The 25,861-nt window shown below is 33.3% G+C and overlaps 1 protein-coding gene across 1 annotated transcript in view; it reads right to left on the bottom strand.

The window, feature by feature from the left end:
• Window positions 1–383: 383 nt before the first annotated feature.
• LOC110021462 (transcription factor bHLH47-like) overlaps window positions 384–25,861 on the bottom strand; it is a 35,842-nt gene continuing 10,364 nt past the window's right edge. Inside the window, exons 3-6 of the mRNA XM_020719959.1 lie at window positions 2,446–2,564; window positions 1,756–1,883; window positions 685–848; window positions 384–605 (exon numbers count right to left, since the gene is read on the bottom strand). Coding sequence (XP_020575618.1) covers window positions 452–605; window positions 685–848; window positions 1,756–1,883; window positions 2,446–2,564 — 565 coding nt within the window. The 3' untranslated portion in view covers window positions 384–451. The remainder of the gene's footprint in view (window positions 606–684; window positions 849–1,755; window positions 1,884–2,445; window positions 2,565–25,861) is intronic.

Raw genomic sequence — 25,861 nt, 5'->3', positions numbered from 1 at the left:
TTAGTATTTTATATATAAATCACCTTTTATTTCATGACTGTCATATTGTTATGAATATTAATACAAGTGGTACAAGTACAATTCCTACTATTTTAAAATATTAAACACATTTAGCAAAAGAAAAAAAAAATCTTTTTATCTATATCATAAAAAGGATATAATAATATTAATCCAACCAATTCAGTATATAATTTATTTTGTATAACATGTATTATTCTAATTATTCATATACATAATTTGAAGACTATGACATAGTAAGAACACAATTTCAAAATAAAATAATTTTTAAATTTTTGGGGGGCGGGGGCTAACCTCAGATACATGCATACCATTAGAATATTTAACATCATAACAAAAATACCGACATCACTATTTTATTAAGAAATAAAATACACATTTTCATGCATAAATTTACAGTAAGTTTGCAAACATCTAACCAAATTTAGTTTTATTAATTATCTACTTCAATGATTCTAGTTGAGGCATGCAGCTCCTGCTCCTGCCCTTGTAATGGCCCTGGAAGACCAGAGAGAAGCTTGGCTGGCCAGGAATCTGAAGGGGAAGGATATCTAGCCTGTGGTCTCTGAACCAGTGAGGCAGCAGAAGTATGTTGTTGAGGATCCGGAATGGTGGTAGATTGGGCTAGACCGAGCCGAGTATCATCGCTGCTACACCGCAACATCTTTATGGTGTTGTTGAGGATCCGGTATGGTGGTAGATTGGGCTAGAACGAGCCGAGTATCATCGCTGCTACACCGCAACATCTGGTTCAGCTCATTCTGCAGCATCCCAATATCTGATTTGAGGGTGAGGTTCTCCGCTTGGAGTTCATCCCTTTCCAAAGTTATCTGATCAACTTCCATGCAGATTATCAGTTCATATAATGAAGGTAAAACCAAGTAATTTATCAAAGCCACCAACGTTTATATCATCAGCGAAACTGAACAGAAACATGGAAAATGATTTAATAAACTTCCATCATCTAAAGATAAAGATCAAGCGCCTGAATCTTCCAATTTTCTAATGACAATCTTAAGGCATATACACGTTGGAAAAGCAAATCATGCATCTCGAGACAAGCAAATTGATGACACATACAATGTTTTCTGTTAATTTACTTGGTCGTTGCTATTTTATAATTGGGGCATTTAAATACATTCCATCTAATTCCTATGCAATTACATATCTAATATCTAAACTTAACTTTTTACATTCATACCACCAAAAATATCACATCAAAAATATCACCATTTTAGCTTTTAAAAAGTGGAATATAACTTTTCATGATAAATATGGTGGCATGAATGGAAAAATTGAAGTTTAGATGTTAGATATATAAATACATATGAATTGAATGGTACCTATGTAAATCCTCCTTCAAAATTTTTAGATTTTAATTTTTCTTTTATTTTTATAATTAGAATAAGCAAAAAAGTGAATAAATGAAAATGATAACCCGGGCATTAGATTTTATTTAAACCAAATAGAACTCTAGAAAAACTTCTCAAATGCTTTGAATGAAAGCTTACTGTGACTATTTTATTTAATAATGGAACTCAGTAAGAAAAACTTGTCATCTCAAATGGAAAGTCCTTCATAAAAAAAGGTGATTTTTCATATATGAAACTGAAAGCAGACAATAAATTCATTGGACTACTGATTGCATGATAATAAAAACTCTTCAAATATGACATGAAGAACCATCAGATAAATGCCCCATGAAAATAAGTTTTACATCAATGGGAAAAAACTTACATAATGAGATTCAGATACCAGAGCAGTGTGTTCATCTCTAAGCTTTTTCCGTCGTGCAAGAAGATCACGGAGAGCCCTAGTCGCATCAGCCAGTATTGATGCCTTACAACTGCTTAGTCCTAATGGGTCTGCAAATAGAAGAACAAAGCATATCAGACAAACAATAGTTATATAACACTGATATGCTTCCATAGTGGAAGCACTTACTTTGATTTCATGCAACCCCAATAAACTTAAGTTTATTGTAAGATTTACAAAATGAGAATTTCAGTACAACTCAGGAGCATTTACATAGATTGCAATTCCTATGAAACCATATGAAGTTTTCTCAAATTAATAAAAGTTTTAAGTAAAACCACAAATTTCATCGCATAAGCCTACAAGATTAACCAAAGCCAATTTAGTTGATATTTGTATTGAAGTAGGAAAATTTATAAGGTCAGAATAACAAGATCCTCACAATTCCACTGAGCATTTAAAATTATCCCTCAAGTAAATTAAAAGTGTCTTTATTCCAAAACAAAAAAAGAAAGAACAAAAATAATTGTATTGAAGTAGGAAAATTTATAAGGTCAGAATAACAAGATCCTCACAATTCCACTGAGCATTCAAAATTATCCCTCAAGTAAATTAAAAGTGTCTTTATTCCTAAACAAAAAAAGAAAGAACAAAAACAAGATTGGAGGTTACCAAGATCACGGCTAAGTTCCTGGAAGAGCTCATTCAAACGATCACGTTTCAGTTTTTCTCTCTCAGCTTTGTGGATCTTCTTTGAACTGTTGGATTGGTTCTTCCCATTAGAAATAGAGCTGAAAAAGTAAGGCGTGATGGTGAAAAATCAAAGCCATAAGATTTATGCAAATCAACTAGAACTCAATGATCAGAATCAAGAGAAAAAATAACAGTTAAGCAATAGCAAGGAAAATAAGACCAAGGAAAATGCACGAGGAAATAAAACTAATGTAGCATTGGTGATGCAAATCTGAAAGTCTTTATTTAATAGGAATATGAATCATGTGAATTAAAATTGTTACTAGGTTTTATTTCCCAGTTTATTTCATTAAAAAGTATGCCTATGATGATAATTCTTATTAGAATGAGATGTATTCGTTATTGTTTTAATTATTATAATAGAACCAAATCACTACTGCACGGCTTTTGAAAAATAATCTACCGCAATAAAAGTATGGATAATGTTTTCATAGAGTTTGTGGTAACCCAAACACAATGTCCAGGCTAATATCTTCCCCAAGCTTTTATGGAATAAATAAAGGTGTATAAAGCCGAATATTATATTTCCTTCCAATAGTTGTTTGATAAGTCCAACACTATGAAACTACTCATGTAATATCCAAGATTTAGAAGATCAGATCTGACCGGCTGGTTCGACTGTGAATAGGTGGACATTCCGGTCCAAACCATATAAAAAATCCTTTCTGATTGTGAACCACCCAGACCTGATCAAACTGGCTGTTTGAGCTGTAAACCGGCGAACTGTTTCAATGTTTTTAATTCTGCGGTCTGTAATAAAATCACTAGTTTTGTCACGTCGTGAACAAATCCTTCGCCTTCCCAATTCTTGCGGCTTTGACTTCTCCCGTTTGGGGGAGATGCACAGTGGGAGTTCGCCACCGTATGAGCCATTCGATGCCTTTGGACATGTTCGCCATCTTTCACTGCCAGATATCAACAGTAGTCGGCCATTTCACAGCATTCACCATAAGTTTTCCTAAGTTCCTATATCCTAACTACTTCATATGCCAACGAGAATATTTCCAGAGCCTTCCTACCTTAAGTCCTCTCTCTTGTATGTTTTTCTATTTTCCTGAATGTTCTTACCCTAATGCTTACTCAGTTAATTGCTTGTGCGGTTATGCCTACCTTCATTCCCCCATGTGTTCTGAATTTCTGAAAACAGTAAAAACAGTGAAAAGTAAAAAAATGTAACTTAAGTAAATACATAAGAATTGTGTTAAATGTGTATTCACATGACTCAAGTTTCTCACTTGCTTGCTTACATGGTTAATGCTTACTTATATGTCGTTCTTAGTCTTTCACCCGTATTAACTCTATGATTTTGGGTATAACCAAAAAGAATATCTTAGTAATCTATTAACTAATTTAACTCTACGATTTCAGTATAATCACCACGCATTCCAACTTACATTGTGGAAAATTGTGCCACGAATCCATGATTCTATTAAGATAGAGTTTACTTTAGCAGTTTTTCTGAACAAGTCTTGCTGTTTTCATCCCAATCAATCAAATTTCCATATAGCAATATTAATTTCGGAAAAAATTAGTTATTGTGTTATTGTGTTTTCACATAAGCTTCTCAACTAATGATTAAATCCATATTCAGAAGTTTAATTATATGCGATTTCAATAGAGTGTTTATCAAACCATTTTTGTAGTTTTTAATTTGTTCAAAATGTTAATTTTGTAAACATAATTGCAATATATACATTTGGTTGTTGATGAACTTAAACCATTCGTCTTTTGGTTTAAGTCTAAAAATTAATTTACTCATCATTTCTTGCATTTGATTATCTATAATTACTTTGCCTTAGCCTTTTTATTGTTGATTTGCTTTACTAAGCAAAGGATTGACTTATTATTGTTGTGTGTGGAATGACATGTTTAATCTTTGTAAGGCTTGGCTTGGTTAGAGAAGAAAATATAGTTAGGCTAGGCTTTGTTGAGCATTATTACAATATGCTTGGTTTGCTTTGTTGAGCATTATTACTTTACATGGATTAGCTTAATTTAAAAAATATCTTCGATTAATGCATTGATATGAATATATGCTAATTATTTTGTGTCAAGATATATTCAATATATTTGAAAATGTGCGTTTTCATTTCATATCAATATGCAAATTATTTATTGTTAAGTTAATAATTTTGATATTATTTACATTAGAATTAATCCTTTTTGAAGTCAACATGTTATTTTCACACATAACATTTGAGAAAAGTAGATATAACATGAAATTATTTTACTGGATTTAAAGATCTTGATGGAAAAAAATAGTATAAATGCTTGCATTGCGGAACTATACAAAGATAAAGACATTAATAGAATAAAACAATACCTAGTTGGGGTGAAGGATAATATTGTTGCAAGTAAAAAAATGTCACGTGATATACGTTATCAAATGTAAGAACATTTTAAACAAATATCTAAAAGAAATTAGAAAAAGAAAGAAAATAACTGCACATGATAAAGAGCATGATAAGAAAAAAATAAAATTAAATAAAATATAAAATTATTTTGCTCCAAGAACAAAGTTAGGCTCACAACCATCTTTAAAAAGTGTGTTTGCATTTAAAGAAGGTATACATCGTGTTGATTTGGACATGACTAGTTGATTTTTTTATTGTTGCATACCTGCAAATGTATTAAATTTGCCTTTTGGGTAGAAAGCTATTGACGCAATCACAACTATTAGGTATGGATACAAACTCTCAGAATGACGGTGAGCTTATGAACAGATTGCAACGAATAATACAAGTTGTTGAGAGTTATGGACAATGTTGAAAAGACACATGATGTAGTTTAATGGTTGATGTGGACAAATAATAAAAATAGAGCACTTATTAACTTTCAAATTTATTATCCACGTGGGAGTTCATTTATTAAATCCATTGATGCTATTGATATTAAAAAATATGCAGCTTTATGTGCTTTATTTGTCGAATTTATTGAGTGGGTGATATTAGAGAATGTGACGTAAATTGTAACTGACAATGATGAAAATTATAAGAAGACTGGTGACTTATCACATGAGTGATACGACGATATCTATTGATTACCTTCTGCTACTCACTCCTTGAATCTTATCTTAAAAGAAATTGATAGCATGACACATGCAACTAAGCTTGCAAAAAATGCTTCACAATTAACAATCTTTATTTATAATCATGTCTTTATATAAGACTTGTATCAAAAAAAGCCAGATTGAAAGGAGATAGTGCGTCTTGGAGTAACACATTTTGTTACTACTTTTATCACTTTGAATAGTGCCTATGAGTATTAACACAATTTCCAGGCATTTATCACAAGCACGCGTTATATAGACTCAAAGTCTTCTAAGACAACAAATGAAAAAGAGACAGCTTGCATCATTTTAGACTATAAGTTCTAGAATGACTACTTTATAATATCAAAGTTAGGATATCTATATGATGATATGTATGGAGCAAGAAAGAAAATGAAAGTATAGGAATTCAAAAAAATTGTACAAACCATATATATACTAGCATCATCAAAAAAAGATGATATAATCAACTTCGCAAGATATCCATGCAACAACTTATTTTTTGAACCCTCATTTTTAATACAATAAAAAGAACTATTGTAATAAACATGAGATTATGCTAGGCTTGAATGAAATTATTGGAAACAAAAATATATGCCTAAACCTACATCAGTGATGAATGAGACTAGACTTTTTTGTGACAATTTAAACAATTTTGGAATGCCAATAACTCTGCAATGTCGAGGGAAAAGCGACCCGATAAGTTCATATGATATATTATATTCGTATTAGTATTTCATTTATACAAGTATTTGAGTTATCTCTTTAAATTAATTATTTATTTAACTAGATGAATGGTGGAAGATGTTTGACTCAAGTACTCTAAATTTACAGAAATTAGCTATAAGAATTCTCAGTCAAACATGTTCTTTCTCGGGCTTTTAAGCAAATTTATACAAAATGAGGAATCATTTAGAGCATCAAAGGCTAAATGATCTCGTATATTTTCGATACAACCTCAACTTAAAGAATATGCAATATCTTTATTTATTTTTGAAGAAGAATATAGTATAATTTTAATTAATTTATGTTAACACAGTTGAAAGAATTTTATATTTATATTTTAGATTGCATATGAAAATAAAGAAGTTATGATTCTTTTGTTTACATGAGTATTGAGATGATAAATTTTTGGTTAGTTGATGAAAAACTACTCCTAAACTTGAGTATGATGATTTAGAGGATGAAATTTACAATGAGGATGTTATTTTGCATACTGAAGATCTCAACATAACAACCAATATACAAAAACAATATAAGTTTTTATTTTCTTTAATTTGAAAATTTTCATTATTTATATGTTTATACTGCACATTTATAACAAAAAAAATTTGGATGTGTAGACGCAGGAGATTTGAATGATGCTAGAATTAAAATTACTAAATGTGATGATTTGGAAGCTTTCAGAGAAGTAGTTGGTTTTTATTTCGTATTTGAAAAAAAAAAATTTGATTTTAAAAAGAAGACCGAACAGATCTCGAATAATTAATTATTTAAATAAGCGAACACGATATTATAAGTATTACATCATCTTGAAATATGAGAATATCACTTAATAATTTGTTCAGTTTTTCAGACGAAGAAATTAAGAATATTTATTTGATCTACAAAAATACCGATAGATATTTCCCCTATTGAATCCGAAGATTGGAAAAGGTTCAGATTATCTAGGTTACTAATTTCCTATAGACGCAATCCCTATAGTTAATTACGTCTTAAGTGACTAAAATCACTTAAGAAGACTCTCAATTAAGATTGGGGTTGTGTCTTCAATAATTCAACATTTAATTTCCATGATTGATTATAGGAAAATCAAATGGGAAAAACAAATGTGGAACATTTATTTCTAGAACTCAAAGAAATAAAAGGTAAGAGATGTCGAAGATACCGAGGAATCCTCCGTGACATCTCAAACTAACGTATGGTTTGACTGTACATTTTTGAAAGAGAATTTATTTGATGTTTCAATCCTGCAATCTAATTAAAAGTTTAGGACTTATATCCCACGATATAAGATCATGAGAAAGCCTAATAAAATGAAGATTTACGTCGTGCTAGATGACTAACTTCAGAATCCTAAAACTATGGTGATGTTCACCGAAAGAATGATACAATAAACACAAATATGAAAAATGGACTTACAATCGTGCCTGGAAAGGGGTTCCATCTAAACCACCTAAATGTATTTAAAAGCATGAAGGTCGGCCTCAATGAATGCAGAATAGTAAAGGTTAGAATTGTATGTCTTACAACTTGATCATAACGATCAAGATGCCTAATTATGTATGGCATGCAAAACGTTATAAAACTAATGCTAGTTTATTTTTGCAATTTAAAATTAAAGATTTTAGAAACTACAACACGCACATGAATTTTAATAATTTTGGTTAACTTTAGTTTCAAGCGATCAACAACAGGCTGTGAATAGGAATGCACGTCCTTGATCATGAATGAGGAGAAAATTTATTCAGAAGGTCAATCGGTATGCAGAGACAAAACTCACTTTATAAGATAGTGGTTCTCACGGGTCAACCCACCCCTTTCCATGCAATGATTGAGGGCCCGAAGACAAGGAATAAAACCAATATGCAATTAACATGCATATAGTTATCTTTTCGTATGTCCTAAATCGCAAAAAAAAATGTTCCTGCTCGGTTTTATTTAACTGTCAATTTTGTTATTTTAAATGCATGATTTACTAAGACGTGAATGCAATGTAATAATACGATTTTGTTTGAGGTTATGAGTTTCATTTTATTTTGAAAAATTATGTTTTGGTTAATATGATAAAAAAATTGGAATTGTATGTTCTTTGGGCAAATAGTCGGCATTGAGATTTGCGTTTGCAGTTCTTACCTACTCTAGTTTGTTTCATGGTTATGATAATGGTTCTCATGAGAATAGGATGTATCATCTATTTTGGTATTTCACTGGGACTAGTTCACTTGACATTTTGTCTGTCCATTAAATTCGAAGTTTAGCACATCAGTTAAGCAATTAAATGCTAAGCTTGTTTAGGATCATTTTTGTTTTCATTTTTAGTTTGCTTTTTTTATGTTTTGATTCAAATTAAAATATATTTTGGTTGTACTAGTTATTCACCAAAAAACATCTTTTAGTTGTTTCGAGTGTTTTAAAATCTAATTGATTTGTTTTTAAAAATTAAAAATAAAAACATATAAAAATTATACTAATCAAACATGTTTTCAAAAACAAAAATAGAAAATAAAAGTGATGCTAAAAAGGCCCTAAGTTCGAAATAAAAATTAGGTGGAATGCATGTTCTATTTTAGTTTTAATTTTTCCCTGCTTTCATCCTGATAATGCTTTAATATTTTTCTGCTGTCAACCTCTACTACCGCCATTATTTCCCACAACTGCAAAATATTCTTGCTACTCTCACTACACGGGCCACCACTCTCACCATAATACAAATCTTGCCTCCATTCCCACTATTTTATGTTGTTTCTGAGGCCCCATTTGGGCAGGCGGCCGTACTGCAGCGCGGTGTCGCCCCACAATTTTTTCTTTGTTTTGGCGTTTGGTTTGGCGGGCCTTCCACAGCTTCCCGTGACACTGAGCAAAAGCAGAGCAGGGGGGTAATAGACGCAGCCCAGCTTCACGAACGCAATTTTTACTCCCTTGCCCTCTTGCCCTATCACGCGAAATTGGAGAGAAGTCGCGAGCTTCGTCCATTCCCCTTCTCTTTTCCGGCCGGTGACGGTTCTTGTCCGTCTTCTCCTCTCTTCCTGTTCTCGTGATCTACTCACGGCAAGGGTAAGAAATTTTTTTCTCATCTCCGTTCCAGTTCCCGTAAGGGTTATTCTCCTTAGATCTGAAATTTGGTTTTATCGCAAATGTAAGATCTATTGTTGGGTTAAATTATCTGAAATTTGGAGTGTCTTTTGTGGTTATGCTAGCTGTTCGATCATGAAAAATGCTCACCCCGTGACCCTATTTTAGATTTCCTGTTAGATTTGGTGTTGGGTAAAATGATTTTAAAAGTTCTTCTCGTTGGGGTTATGCTTCTAGTTAGAACTGAAAAAATAGTTCGTGTTTATTTTTTACCATTCCTCTAGCTGTAGGGGAATTTTCTTTCATGTTTGTGGTTGCTCTATGAAGTTGGCCTTAGGGTATGTTGTTAATGCTAGTACTATTGTTAGCATAATGGATGAATTTTTGTTAATGCTATTTTTAATGTTGGTACTATTGTTATGAAATGTTACTTATTATTCATATTGTTTTCATAAAAGTGGCAAGCAAGTTACTAAATTCGGTCACTATTCTCTTCCAATGTTCGTCTTTATCGTAGTAGTAAGATTGTTAATAAAAATAAAGAGCTTGGTACTCCTGCGCTGTGGGAAAAATGAACCAAAATAATATTTTGCGGCCTTTGCCTAAAAAAAATTGAAATGGGCAATAGACCTACTAACTTCTTTAATAAGGATGAGTGGCAAAATATTATAAAAAATTTCAAGGAACATACTGGCAGGGAATACGATAGGCTGCAGCTAAAGAATAAATGGGATCAACTGAAAAAGAATTGAAAATAGGATCCACGGACTTGGGTTGGGATCCGGTCAAGCGTACAATTGATGCTCTGGAGAAGTGGTGAACATAAAAACTTGTGGTAAGGAATTTTTCATTCCCAATAATTTATGTCATATAATTCATTTCAGTATAATGATTTAATGTTTTTCTTCAGGTGGTGCCTGGAGCGAAGAAATTCAAATTCAACGGTTTAGAGCCAGAGTTTGAGGAGAAATTAGACCAAAGGTTTGATGAAGTCGTCGCAACAGGAAAATATGCTTGCACTCCAAGACGGGATTTCGTGGCGCCCCTGAAAATGTGGTTGTAAGCTTATCCGCTAATTCACCCAAATTCCACAGCCAGGATATCCACGAAATCCAGTCCACGAACTGTTTGAAGCGTCCTCGTGTGGTGAGTAAGAAAAAGGGTGGAGCATCTTCTATCAGGAACCAGATATCATACTTGATGGACTCTTCCAATGACGCCCCTCATAAAGTTCAAAAACTTTCTATTAACGAGGTCGTGAAAATTATAGAAAATGATTTGGAGATTGCAGAGGATGTAGATATATTCTACTTTGCGGTGGAGTTGCTTCAGAATTCCGTACACATTTTTTCATTGCAATTAGAAAATAACGACGGGTGGCGTATCTTCGTCATTTCTGTCTGCAGGGAGAACTGATGACACATATGCCTAATTTGCTATTTAGAGACAATTTGTTATCATTGCTTGTTGATTTTAGAACTTCTAATTTGTTTCAAGACATTTTTATTGCATTTGTTGTTGTTTGAGAATTTTATTTCCCTAGAGAATATATTTTTAATTTTGTAGTCATAATTTGCTTGTTTTACTTCTACTTCATATATATTAATGATGCTTGTGCCGTCATTTGGTACGGATTTTAATAAGTTAAGTTCCCATATTTGAAGATACATGTACAGTTTACATCGGCATGGAGCTAGAACAAGAACGACAACAAAGAAGAAATGCAACAATAAGCTTGGTCATAGAATATCACAACACATACATTGCACGCTCTCCGTGATACACATCATCTCATATCAGAGACAAATGGGTAGGAGAAATGCTAACAGAGTTCCGCATGGCGCAGGAAGTTTTTAGAGATCTGCTAGCAGAAGTTAGTGGATCTCATGGCCTCCATGGGTCATCGAGGATGACTGACCGCGAGGTCTTGTCATTGACTCTGTACATATTATCACAGAACGAGTCAGTTCGTTCAACGATGGAACGCTTCCAACACTCATCGGAGAAGATACACAGACACTTCTCGATAGGGTTGACTGCTCTTGTAAGCCTGTCCAAAAACATCATCAAGCCAATCAATCCAACGTTCGCACAAACTCCGATGGAGATTCGACACGATGCACGCTACATGCCTTTCTTCAAAGTACATATTGAGCTTTTTATTATTCAGAGTTGCTATATCATTTGCTGACATAATTAATTGAAGTGATTTGTTTAGATTACATTGGCGTAATAGATGATACACACGTTGATGCACGAGTTCCAAATGAAGAGAACATTGCATTTATTGGACGCTCCAAAACTCCTACGCAAAATGTCAAGGCAGTCTGTGACTTTATCATGTGTTTTACGTTCGTCATGTCTGGCTGGGAGGGTAGCGCCCACGACAGCAGAATTTTCAAGAGTGCTATGAGGAATCCTCATTATAACTTCCCTCACCCTCCGCCCGGTACGTTTCTTACCAACATCCTTTTGGTTTTTCCTTTATATGTCAAACTAAAGGTGGAACACCTGACAAGAAAGTATTATTTGGTGGATGACGGCTATCCATTGCAACGTGGGTATCTTAAACCGTTCCTTGATACCAGATACCATATATCTAACATTGAAAGAGCAAGTAATGTTACGTGAAATAGGAAGGAGATGTTCAACAAAAGAAATTCCTCCCTGAGAGGGGTCATCGAGAGGACTTTTGGCGTTTGAAAAAAAAAAAGTGATATTACGCGAAATGTCATCTTACCCGTTTCCCAAACAGTGACAAATTGTTATAGTTATAATGGCGCTGCACAATTTTATTAGGCAACATCCATCTCGATTTGATGTTGACTTCCGCAGTGCCGAAGAGAATGAACAAGAAGTGTCTGCTGAAGCATTTGAATACCACATCGGTCAGTCTCTTCCGCGAGGGAAGAACGACCATTCCACCATTTGCACGAAGGAGGGGGATGGTGCAGATAAAATGGCGGCCACTCGAGAACATATTACAAATGAATTGGTTGGAGGGTGAATATAGTCTTTATAATTTGTGCTAAATACCAAATTATTGTACTTCATGGTATCAAATTTGTCTAATGGTTCTGATTGGAAATTGAACAAAATTGAAACTTCTGCTAGCATATTCTCCATAAAGCTTATGACGTGGAACTGCTTCATTTTTTTTTTCTTCTTGATCCTGTATGCCAAATTCAGCTTCTTCTCAAAATCCTTATTTGAGAACTTCTCTTATTTTGAGTAACTTCAATCAGTTTTTCATAATGCTTATTTGAAACTCAGCTTATTTTGGTATGGAAGTTGATATAAACCATATGGAAGTTGATATAAAGCAGAAGGTTCTTATCTAGCTTGATAAGATTGAATTTATTGATACTTATATATATGTAAATTCTAAATTTTAGTTGTTAGATATGCTAATACATATGAACTGAGTGGTATGTATGCAAATCTTCAGCTGGAAAATCCTTCTCATCCCTATCGAGCTGTGCCAGTTGCTATCAACTGCATATGTTCTCATAAAGCTAGTGGTAAGCCTTGGGTAATAAGAGTTTGGTTATCATATGAATGGTTTGCTTATTGTTTCAACTTGCTATGAAAGGTTTGCTTATGGTAGCTCCTTGTTTCCTTTGAAAGGTTTGGCACTTTAGGATGGCTTAAAAATTTTTAAGCATGACAGTAGTGCCATATTGGGGTATAGCTTATGCCTATGTTTCCTATGGTCATATGGAGGTTATTAAGGTTGAAATCGTATGTAGTTTTGTTCATATTAGCAATGAGATTGTCTTTTCTGCACCTAACTGTTAGAAAAATGAGAATTATCCTACTTAGTAAATCAGTTCTAAAATCTACTCAAACTCTGCCACAATGCTAAACTAATGATGCTAACGGTGAACCATTTTTTCATTGGGATATTAATAATTTAAGCTACATTTGAATTGGTCTTTATTTGTGCAATGGAGTTTTGAGGTTCCTGGTTGTGATGAAACATTCATATATTAGTGCAATGGAGTTTTGTATTGGTTGTGATGAAACATTCCTTTAGAGATGCTTCTTCGACATTTCAGGAGTAGAACTCCATCAGATCAATGAATTTCTGATGCTTTTCAAAATGAGTCAACTTCTTTGAGGATTTAAGTTTTTTACATGGAATATAGAAGAAATGTGTGGTATGTATGTAAATGCCCCACGATCATATGGTTCTGCTCTGAAACAATGTGTAGTTAGCTGCTACCAACACTTCCTGGTTCTTGGTCATTTTAAATTAATCAATATATGTTTATTAGAGCACAATTTTCATCTTTTGATGCCAAATTCGGATCAATTTATTGCAACCAGCTTGCAATTAAGCTTCGCTGAGTGATTGTTTGGATGTTGTTGAAGCTATGTATGCCAAATTATGACCCAATCATTCACGGATAGCTGTTGATGCTATGTATGGATAAATAAAGGAGTTTGTTTATTTCTTATTTGGGTGATTCACGGATTTCTCCCATTAATATGCCATGGTGAGCAGCTGCTACATTGTTGTGCCTTGGTGATTCTTTTTTGTTACTTTCTTTAATGTACCTAATAACCAAACTTATCACCAGAGATACGTCTTGAAGTATGGCTTTATATTTAGAAGCTTAATTTTAGAAATGAAGCTATGATAAAAATTTTTAAACATCTAAATCCGTTATCAGAATAAGCTTTATAAGATTAGCTTGATTAATCATAAGGGGCATAACTTGAGTGGAATTTGCTTTGAGATGAACACAACACTTTCGAAGTCACGGTGATTTCAAATATATTGTTTTTATTAAAAATATATCCTTTAAAATGCATAAGAAATGTTACATTTTGGCAGGTTGGCACAGTGATACGATGTAAAATTTATGAATCTTTTCTGCTTTACATATCATATTTCCTTCTTTATTTATCATCATTTTACGCTTGTGGAAAATTTTTTTTGGTGATTTTTGTAATTAACAGGTGTGTGCTCATGCACGAAATCAAAACATTAATGCACCAAATTTAGGAGACCAGTGTAATTAAGTCGGAACTTGGAACAATTACATCGAGTCCGCTGTTGATTCGGTGTAAACGACAGAACTTAACATAGCTATGTTGGGTGCAACATAGCTACACCGACCACAGGCACGGTTATCCCACCGTCTACCGAAATCATATTTTGGCATGAATTTCCCTGGAATTTTTGTCAAGTTCTATGTAAGGTGGTCTTGGGCACGACCAAGAGGAGGTATGCAGACTTGGAGAGCTTCCTACAGTAGGAATTAGCGTTCTACATCAAACCCTAGGGTTCTCTTTGTGTGAGAGAGCAGTTGAGTGTTTTGTGTGAGAGATAGTAGACATTTAATTATTGTAAGGCAGGATTTGGTGTATTGTTGAAGGCACTTGGCTTTGTTGTAAGTTTGTGCCTTCATGGACTTGTATCTTCAAATACATTCAATGAAATTCTCTATGTTTTCTCCCTCATGTCTCGTAGCTAAATCTGCTTTCATGGTCCTGTGATGTGAAGATAATTTTTCTTGATGTTTTACCATGAGTTATTCACAATGAACATTTCTTTGCTTTTAAACTATTTAAGTTGATGTGTTAATCTTTTGATCGTGATTTACTCATATTATGTTCAATTATGTAATTAAAACTTCTTGTAATCTAAGACTTATAATAGAAAAATAAGTGGCTAACACATGATAACCTAGTGGAATAGAAATAATGTCAGTAGAATATTGCAACCTAAATAGGGGATCCGAGAAATATTGAGAAATGTTGTATGATTAAATCTCTATTACTTGTAATATAGTTTCCAACTCTTCTTATGACCTAGGAAAAAGTTGAGGAGAATTATATCTCTGATTGTCAACTATTACGGAGGAGATTTCACAGGAAAAATATCAAGAAAACATTACATCGGTTTTACAAGAGCATGAGCTTCATCACCTCTGAAAGACTCAAAGTTGCTCCCCGACTTTTCTTTTATTTCTTTTGTGTTTGTTTCGTTTATTGTTTCTCGTAGGACTGTTAGTTTTTTTCTTACACTTAGATCTCTTTAAACAAGATTCGGTGGTGTAGAATGCTAGAATTTTTCCTGTTATGAACATTTTGATAACTATCCTTGTGGGAATACTTGTATAATTGCCTCACTTGTTTCGCATTAATTTTGGACATCAAATTTTCGGCGCCGTTGCTAGGGATAAGAGTCAAAACTTTCTAATTTTAGGTAAATTTTAGTTGAAATGCTTAAAATTTATGTTTAAATGTATCATATTTTCTTATTTATTTATTTTTTTTTTCATTTTGTCCTATTCTTGTTTTTGAAAAATATCAAAATTCAAAAGTCATTTGCAACTTCATTTTTGTTCTTGTGTTGCAAATTTTCCTCTTCAGCTATTATGTTATCCTTGTGTATTTATTTCTTATTTTTCCTTTTCTTTTTTTGGGAATTTAATGTTTTAGAATAGGGCCGCCTTTCATATACTTGCCATTGCATGCATAAGAGCAATTTAGGTGAAAACCCTAAAATTGAAAAAACCTTGAAAAAAATTAAGAAATTCAAAAACTTAAAAAAATCTCTAGAGATGGCAAACCCTCAGAAAGATCACATGAAACCAATTAGGGAGTACGTTGATGCATCAGTAGAGGAAATTCACATGAGTATCAATTACTATGTCATAGAAGCCACTCATTTGAGATATGACCTGTCATAATCCAAATGGTTCAAAACAGCTAGTTTGGGTAAGCACTCACTGAAAATTCAAACCCACACCAAACCAGATCCCTAGAACTTTTTGCTACTTTCAAGTTTGATGGTGTCCCCAGTGAGGTTATTAGACTAAAGGTTTTCACTTTCCCACTTAACGATAAAACCAAGAAGTGGCTCACCTCCTTAGCATCAAAATCCATCATCACGTGGATTGACTTAGCCTAAAGATTTCAGACCAAGTACTTCCCACCATCTAAAACTAACAAACATTTGAATGACATCACGACCTTCATTCAATTATATGGAGAGTTGATCTACGAAACTTGGAATAGGTTCCAGCAGTTGCTCAGGAGATGCCCATATGACGCCCAACCTAATTGGTTGATTATCCTTAAGATCTATCATAGAAACTACAGTTGGGGAAGCCCTAATGTCTAAATTATTTGACGCGATCAATAAAATGATTTAGGAAATGACAAGCAATAATTTTCAATGACCTTTTGAAACAAACACCTTGAAGAAGGTAACCAGTGTGCATGAGATTGATGTTTTGACCATCTTAACATCACAAATGGCTCTCATTTCTAGAAATTTAAACAACTTTGAGTTGAATTCGATGTAAAGATCCTACCAAGTGGGATGATTTATGGACTAGCAGAAAATTCGAGCACAAAAGATCCTACCAAGTGATGGGATGATTTATGGACTAGCAGAAAATTCGAGCACGGTTGCCTTAGAAACCGTGAATGTCGTTGGAAACCATTCCAACAACCCATATTCAATACCTACAACCCTGGTTGAAAAAATAACTCAATTTTTGATTGGAGCAATAACAACTCAAGAGCATAAACAAGCAATGGGGAACACCCAAGCAAACCATGTATGTAACTGAAACCATCAAGGCAACAGTAACAAGAGAAAACTTACCCACCTAAAATCACTTCCAATGCCTAACCTAAGAAAAAGAGACCATCTTTCGAAGAGTTGGTGTTATAGATGAGGAACCAGTTAGAGAGTCAAACTGGAACCATAAGGAACATTGAACATCAACTTCGACAGTTTACGAACTAAATGAGTAACTCCATAAAACACTCCCCAATAACACTGAAGTTTATTCAAAAGATCAGATACAATGAGTAATAGACTCCATAAAACACTCCCCAATAACACTGAAGTTTATTCAAAAGATCAGATAGTGGAGCAATATAAAGTCATCAGAATGAGGATTGGGATGGAGGGAAAAAATACCCCTAGGAAGGAGAGTGAACATGTAGAGCTTAAGCCTGCAAGCCTTCTAGAAGAACCTACCCTAGATTTGGACAAAAACTATTAATTCCTAAAAAGGAGAATCAGAGACCACCTCCACCTTTCTCTAGAAACTCCAGACGCGAGGAACCAACAAATGTCTGAGATAATAAATGTTGTCAAAAAACTCACCATTAATGTTCCTTAAACTAAAGCCCTAACATAGATGTCGATTTTTGTGAGGTTCATTAAGGATGTCCTAGACAAAAAAAGGGAAAATTAAGAGCTAGTGAGATAGCTGTTCTGACTAAGGTTGTGTGATCTTGTAGAATAAGTTGCCAAAAAATTTGAAAGACTTAGGTAGCTTCACCATCCCTTGTGTTATATAAAGTGGGAGGGTTTTGAGTAACCTAGGAGCTGACATCAATTTTATGCCCTTGATCATTTTCAAAAGACTAGGATTAAGAGATGCTCAACCCACCACCTTGACCTTGCAGTTAGCTGACCACTCTATCACCTATCATAGTGGTGATAATTGAGAATGTTTTGGTTAAAGTGGACAAGTTTATCATCCTTGCGAATTTTATTATTTTGAATATGGAAGAAGATAAGGGCATCCCGATTATAATTGGAAGATTCTTTTTTTCATTGGACAAGTATAATTGATGTACGAAAGGGAAGCTTATTATGAGAGTGGATGATCAGAAAGTGACTTTTGATGTTTTGAAATCTATAAAGTTTCCCCAAGACTCTAGGGATGATCAATGCCAACAGTGTAGATGAGGTGACAAGGGCAGTTGATAGCCAAATTTTAAATCTGAAGAATTGAACCCTAAAGAACAAGCTGTGGTGAACAAATTTTGTGGAAATATAACAAAGGAGAAATTTGCACTACTTTTTTAGGCAGCCCTTAAAGTTGTTAGAGAGATAGTTTAGCTAGTGGACACCACTATCCAAGTCAATCTTGTAGGATCACCCATAGACGGAGCCTTAATGATAGGATTGAAAATTTATCCTGAGCAGAAAGAGTATGACTTTGTAGGAAATTTTTGTTGTGGCCCTCATGAGTCTTGTTAAGTCGAGTGAGTTACAAGAGTCGGAGGAACTGAGAGCATTGGACCAATACGAATTTGTTTGGTTTTATCATCTAATTCGACCTCTGACATACCTTACGAAAGATTACTCCAGAAGGGAGATTGAGAAATTACTGAAAAGTCTAAATATGGGGCAGTGGGGAAGAACACATTTTTCAAAAGATCCTAGAGTAGGAGTGACATTGGAAGGTCTAGGAAATTCTCAAGGACAGTTAAAATTTGAAACGATTGCGATTATTGAAAAGGCAATTTGATTCTAGAGAACCCTTTTAGGCTTGCTTTGATCTGGCACGATCTAGCAGAGAATATTAAACAAAATCCTACCTTGGGAGGAAACTTAAACTTTATCCTTTGATTTGAGTATGTTTTTGTGTGTTTTCTCATTGCATTTTGCTTTGAATTTGCTTTTAATTTGTTTCTGTGTGTTAGAATAAATGATGTGATGGTGAGAGTTATTTCCTGCTTTATGAGATTTGATATGCACTCTATAGATTTAACCATGATATGTTTTATGTTATTATGCTTCACGTTTATAATTTCTAGTCATGCTGACCTGCTTAGCAATGTTATACCCTATTGTTATATTATATCTTCTTTCCATTCTTGTATTGTCTCATACGTCATACATATGAAAGAAAACATATTTGGGGGAGGGAGTATTGCATGTACACGTGTCTTGAGACTCTAGTGTTGATGCTCCAAAACAAAATGGGCTGGTTGAAACAAAAAACAAGTACTTATTGGAGGTAGCTCAAGCCTTTTCATTTACCAGTCGGGTGCATAAAAATCATTTGGTGAAGTCGTTCTTATTGCTACATTTTCAGAAAAAGAACATCAAATAAGGTCATAAAATTTGAAACACCTATTGATGTTCTTCAAAAAATTTTTCCAAAGAATCAACTCTCATCTTCTCTCTCTCTCTAAAGATATTTAGGTGTACTATTTTTGTTCACATTCATCATCAAGGAAGACTTGAACCCCAAGCCAACAAATATGTATTTATTGGTTATGATCCAGCCAAAAAGGGTATAAATGATTTCATCCCATTACTAGAAAAAATTTGTTGCCATGGATGCTGCATTTTTTAACCTTTTTCTCACATTTTCAAGGGAGAGAACAAATAAGGATTTGTCCACTAAATTTCAAGATTTTTTCAAATTGAAGACTCGCAAAATAGTATATCCTCAACCTTGATTGTTCAACCTAAAATCCTAGCTAAATCATAACAAGAGAAAGTGATTCGAGCCTTTTAGATGTTGAAATTTCTACAATGTCATCTCATGATATTCATAAAAAAGAAGAAACCGGAAAAAGAACTAAGACAGTAGTAATGTTTGATTTGACCTATTCACGACTGAGGACAACTCAAAAGAAAGAATCTACGAATTATATGCACTACCCAGAATCCACCAACCCGCCGGATAATGTCCTTACCAATCATTTGCTCCATGTTCAAGTCACCTCATCCTCGAGTTCCAAGTCTTTATAGTCATGAATCTGGACCAATCTGAATTCCACATATAATGAGTCTAGTCCTCCTATAAGAGAAAATTCTTGCACCCAACATCCATTGTCTCACTGTCTTATGAAAATCTCACATCCACTTTCCATGCTTTTAGCTCACAATTGTCATGTATGGAGATTCCAAGTAGTGTGCAGGATGTTCTAAAAGTACTTAAGTGAAAGGAGGCTATTTTTTAAGAGATGAAAGCTCTTGAAAAAAATGACATGTGGGAATTGGTTGATCTACCTAGAGCAAAGGCAATTGTAGATGTTCTATACTTAAGTGAAAGGAGGCTATTTTTGAAATGACATGTAGGAATTGGTTGATCTACCTAGAGCAAAGGCAATTGTCAATTACAAACGGTTCTTTACAATCAAGTACAATTATGATGGCTCTTTAGAATGGTAGAATGCTCAATTGGTCGCCAAGGGATTCACTCAGACATATGTCATTGATTATTTAGAGAGATTTGCTCCTGTTACAAAACTTAACTCTGTAAGGGCTCTCCTGTCACTTGCAACAAATTTTGATTATCCCCTGTCTTCCTCGATGGGGAATTGGAGGAAGAAATGTATATATGGATGCACCTCTAGAATTTATTAAGAAGTTTGGCACAATAGTGTGTAAATTTCTACTTTTCTAACGGTGGAAAAAAAGTCTCTACTTTTCTATTTGTATTGCTAACAATTAAATATTCAAGAGCCACAAAAAAAAACAAATTTAATTAACAATTAAAAATTTATACATTTTAGATTGTTGTTTTAGTCTTCTAAACACATTTGATTCTCTTACATTCATTTAATCAAAAGCTTAAAACTAAAAAAATATATGTTAAACAAATATAATGAATTATCTAACGATAACCCAAGAACAATCATACTTCTAAAGTACAGTAACCCAAGAGAAACAAATCAATATGTATGTTGATCTTTCATATATCTATAAGAAATCTTATAATATGTTGATCTTTACAATTTTTCATAAGAAATCTTATATATGTTAATGCATGTATCAATGATCTATTCTAAATAAAAATTTTCAAATCTTCTATATGTATTTACTTTAATCTTCATTTTACTTTATATTTATTACATAAACATCTATCCGCTTTGAGGATATCTATCTGCTTTGAGGATCATCGTCAAAATAACCTAACACGCCCTTGCTCAATATTGCCCCGTCGGCTTCTGTGAGCAAAGCGATTAATAATGTAAATATCACAATTATCTATGGTGGAAAAACTCTGCCCCTACCCGATATTATTCCATCGGCATAGCATTTAGTGTTCTATATATCACAACTATCTGGGTTGGTAAGCTCTATCTACTTGCCTCTGGCCAATATTATCGTGTTTTCACAACGGTTAGTGAACGAACCATCACAACTGTCTGTGATGGTAGAAAAACTCGACGTGTGCGGGTACACTAGCATCCTCTGCCTTTACCATTTGAGAATGAACTCCTCCTCTGAACATGCACATATAAGGATTCATTTATAAGTTATTTTATTATTCATAACATACATTATTCTGAGACATAATTATGTATCTACTAACATGCATATTTACTCTTACTCTGATGTGCAACTATCATAATGCATGTCTAAAATCATTCATATTTTTATATCATGCATCTCTTAATCCTATCAAGCTTATCATTTTCTATTGTGTTTGTCATGAGTATTTTTCTTATTCTGTCTATCTAGCACATGATATATATCATACATATCATGCATCTCATATACAACTTTCATACATAGCTATTATGTCTAAAGCAATATAAAAAATCAAACTAAACAAGAACATATATGGAGTCAAACATACATTTTGAAATAAAAGAGATTATTGAAATTTAGAAATATGATTACTCACATAAACCTAGCTTGCTCGTCTTACAAATTTCTTATCTTCAATCTTAGGTTCAAATGTTCTTTAATCTTGATTGTTGTCATATATTAGTATTTTTATTAATTATAAATTCTAAAATAAATTAAACTTTGACATTAATTAACATATACCTTTTTTTCTTCAAAGTGATTCACTCCTGGAACTCAAACTAAATATTGATTTCTTCAATTACCACCTTCTTTCAAATAAACCTAATATTAACACAATATATATATATATATATATTTATATATATATATATATATATATATATAATTTCATGATAACCACTTACCTTAAAAGGCTTGGTTTTCTTTCCTGCATACAAAACTCCTCTTACCTCCTTTCCTCTTTACTTCTGCTTGTTCTTCTCACATTGAATCATAAATAAATACTTAGTATCTTTAATTAAATTAAATCCTTACCTCAGTATCATCAATCTTACTCGTCTTGAAACTCGAATCGAATTAATCATTTCTTCATTATTTTCTGATTATAATAAGTAATATTTCAAACTATCATGTATAACATTTATCAAATTTGTTATTACTTATTCTAATATAATATATAGCATAAACCCTAACCTGTTGGTTGCTTGCATTAACTCTCGACGGAAGGCTTGTCTCGCACTCTTGAGACACTAAACCTCCTTTCTTCTTCTCGCAGACGAGTTGCTTGGCTAGGGCATGATGACACTAGAAGGAGTTCGAAACCCTCATCCCTTCCTCTTCACGATCAATCTTCTCAAGCACATGAAGTTTGCCTCATTCCTCTCTATCGCAGGAGGTTTGCCTTCTTCATCTCTGTCGTAGAAAGTTTGCCTCCCTACTACACATGAGATACGAGATGAGCCTCTAACGCGATTGTACTCCTCTAGCTTTGACACCCGTAAGCAACACAATGGATATATTCCTCACTCCACTTCTTCAATCACGGGCTTCACCCTTCTTCACTTCCGTCCAATTGTTCTTCCGTCATTGCTTCCTCTTACACTCTCTAACACTCCTTTTCCCCTTTCGCACGCTCCTCTTTTATTTATTTATTTATTTTTTATCGATTTGAATGGACATGCGATTGTTAAATAAGTGAAAAGACGCTTATCCTTTCTCTATTTGATTTATAATAATAATTCATATTATTATTATTATTATTTATTTTAAATTTTTACTTATTACAATCTCCCCTCATAAAAATTTCATCCTCAAAATTAAAGAAATTCACATAAACTAATTATTATAGAGAGAACATATGTTTTTTTTTTACAAATTATCATAAAAGTCTTATTGTTGTTAAATGATAACAAAAACAAATTCGACAAATCTTTCATCTGAGAAAATGTTATCCAACTAAACAATCTCCAAACATGCAAAACATGATAACATAACCAAACTAACACCATTTTTTTTTTTTTGAAATAAGAAAAATACAAAGAGAAATCATCCATCAAACCCTATGCATCAACATCAGTGGCAACAGATTCTTTAGTTTCCTGACGAATTAAAGAATATATTCGTGGTTGAATGTTCTGTCTTGTTTGCTCCTTATGAGTTACAGTTTCAGCTTCTGTCATTCTCTAATGACCATTTCTACAAGTAGGTCCCTCCTTAAAATTCCTCTGAGCTGAATCCCTTCCTGGTTTAGCAACTGCTTTGAATCTTTGAGCAGAATTAGAGCAATTTCTCATTTGATGTACAAACTGTCTGCATAAGTAACACACCTTCAAACCAAGAAGATATTCACCACGATGTTGCTTCCCACATGTAACACAGGGTTTTATAATGTTGGTGGCAGTTTGGCTAGTAACTGCACCAGTGTAAGACTTTTTCTTCCCATTAGACTCTGCTACATGAACTGTTGATGCTACTTCTTCCAAACTCTTCCTCTTGTGCATATCCTTACGTTTCTAAGTTTGTTAAAATTCAATCTTCACCCGTCTAGCCCTCTCCAATAAGCACTGAATAGTTTTCGATCCCGAGTGGCACTAGGGGTATGATTGAATCCTTCAATCTAGAAAGAAATCTACGGCATTCTCCTCTGCAGTAGGAATGAGATGTGGTGCATACCTCGATAGCATAATAAACTTTGCTTCGTACTACATAACCGATTGATCACCCCGCACCAGCCTAACAAATTTATCCAGCATTTATCTCTTGGCGGCTGACTGTGATACAAACTAATCTCTGAAGGTTCTCATGAACTCGTCCCACTACATTAAGTGGTTGGTTCCACCTCCAAACATCTCCTGCAATTGTCTTGGCAATCATCTCACCGCTTCCCCCTTAAAAGCAAATGTGGCGAGGGTAAGTCTCCTCTCTGGTGGACATGTCATAACATCAATGATTTTCTTCACCTTTAAGGCCAGTTTTTAGTACTCCTCCATTGCTATTGGCCTGAGGCTGAGAGGTTATAATCATCTGCGTCACTGCAATCGGCATCTCAACAAAGACAGCAACATTTACCGTAATATTCTGGGGTATATTAAATTCAAAATCATCATCATCTCTGACCTCTACTTTTGAATCATCCATAATTCTAAAATTACAATAAAATAAATTAATTAGACTCATTTAAATTTTAATTTCTATTATTTATAATATAATTCAATAATCATAATGGCTCTTTCATTAGATTCAAGTTAATTAATCTAAACATCTACATGGATATCACTTTTATCACGACCCAGCCCGGTGCTTGAAAAACGATCTGATGGTGGAAAAAAAAATTTTCTACTTTCCTATTTTTATCACTAAAAATTAAATATTCAAATATTTATGAATGAACAACAAAAAAGCAAATTTAATTAACAATTAGAAATTTATAAATCAGAAAATTTCTTATTGTTGTTCTAACCTTTTGTACACATTTAATTCTCTTTTATATATCTTAATCAAAAACTTAAACCTGAAAAAAAATATATTAAAGCAACATAAAGAGTTATCTAAAGACCAGCTTGAAGCAATCAAACTTCTAAACTACAATAACCCAAGGAAAAGAAATCAATATGCATGATAGTCTTTCACATATCTATAAGAAAACTTATAATATGCTGATCTTTCATATTTTTGATAAAAAATTTTAAATATACAAATGCATGTATCAATGATCTTTTCTAAATAAAAATATACAAATCTTCTACATGAATTTACTTTAATTTTACTTTAGTTTTATATTCTTTGTATTTGTCTGCTTCGAGGATCATCATCAAAACAATCTAACACACCCTTGACTGATATTGTCACGTCGGCTCCCGTCAGCACAACGGTTAGTGATTTAAACATCGCAATTGTCAAAGGTGAAAAGACCATTAACTGCCCCTGACTAATATTAACCAGTTGGCACAGCTGTTAGCGATATATACATCACAATTATCTGGGGTGATAATTTCTGTTTACTCGCCCCTGGTCGATATTATCCCATCAGCACAGTGGTTATTATACTAACTATCACAATAATCTGAGATGATAGAAAAACTCGACGTGTGCTGATATACTGGTGTCCCCTGTCTATACCATTAAACGGTGAACTTCTCCTCTAAGCGTTCACATATAAGCATTCATCTATAAGTTATTTTATTATTATAATATACATTGTTCTGATACATAATTATGCATCTATAAAACATGTATACTTGTTTTACTCTGTTGTGCAACTATCATCATGCATCTCTCATAACATTCATATTTTTATCTCATGCATATTTTTTACTTATATCATGCATATCATTTTATATTGTGTTTATCATGTGTATTTCCTATTGTCTATCTTGCACATCATGTATATCATACATATCATGCATCTCATACATATCTCGCATGCATATCTATCATGTCTAAAGCAATATGAAGAATCTAATTAAACTAGAACAAATATGGAGTCAAACATATATTTTGAAATAAAAAGGATTATTGAAATTTATAAATATGATTGCTCACCTTAACCTAACTTGCTCGTCTTACAGATTGTGTATCTCTAATCATATGTTCAAATATTCTTCAATCATGATTTTGTTATAAAATAAAATTTTAATCAATTATAAATTTAAAATAAATCAAATTTTGACATT

Source organism: Phalaenopsis equestris, unplaced genomic scaffold, assembly GCF_001263595.1.
Source record: "Phalaenopsis equestris unplaced genomic scaffold, ASM126359v1 Scaffold000134, whole genome shotgun sequence".
NCBI classification, from domain to species: domain Eukaryota; kingdom Viridiplantae; phylum Streptophyta; class Magnoliopsida; order Asparagales; family Orchidaceae; genus Phalaenopsis; species Phalaenopsis equestris.
Note: the sequence above shows the minus strand (reverse complement) of the source record. Positions and strands in the feature narration are given on the sequence as shown.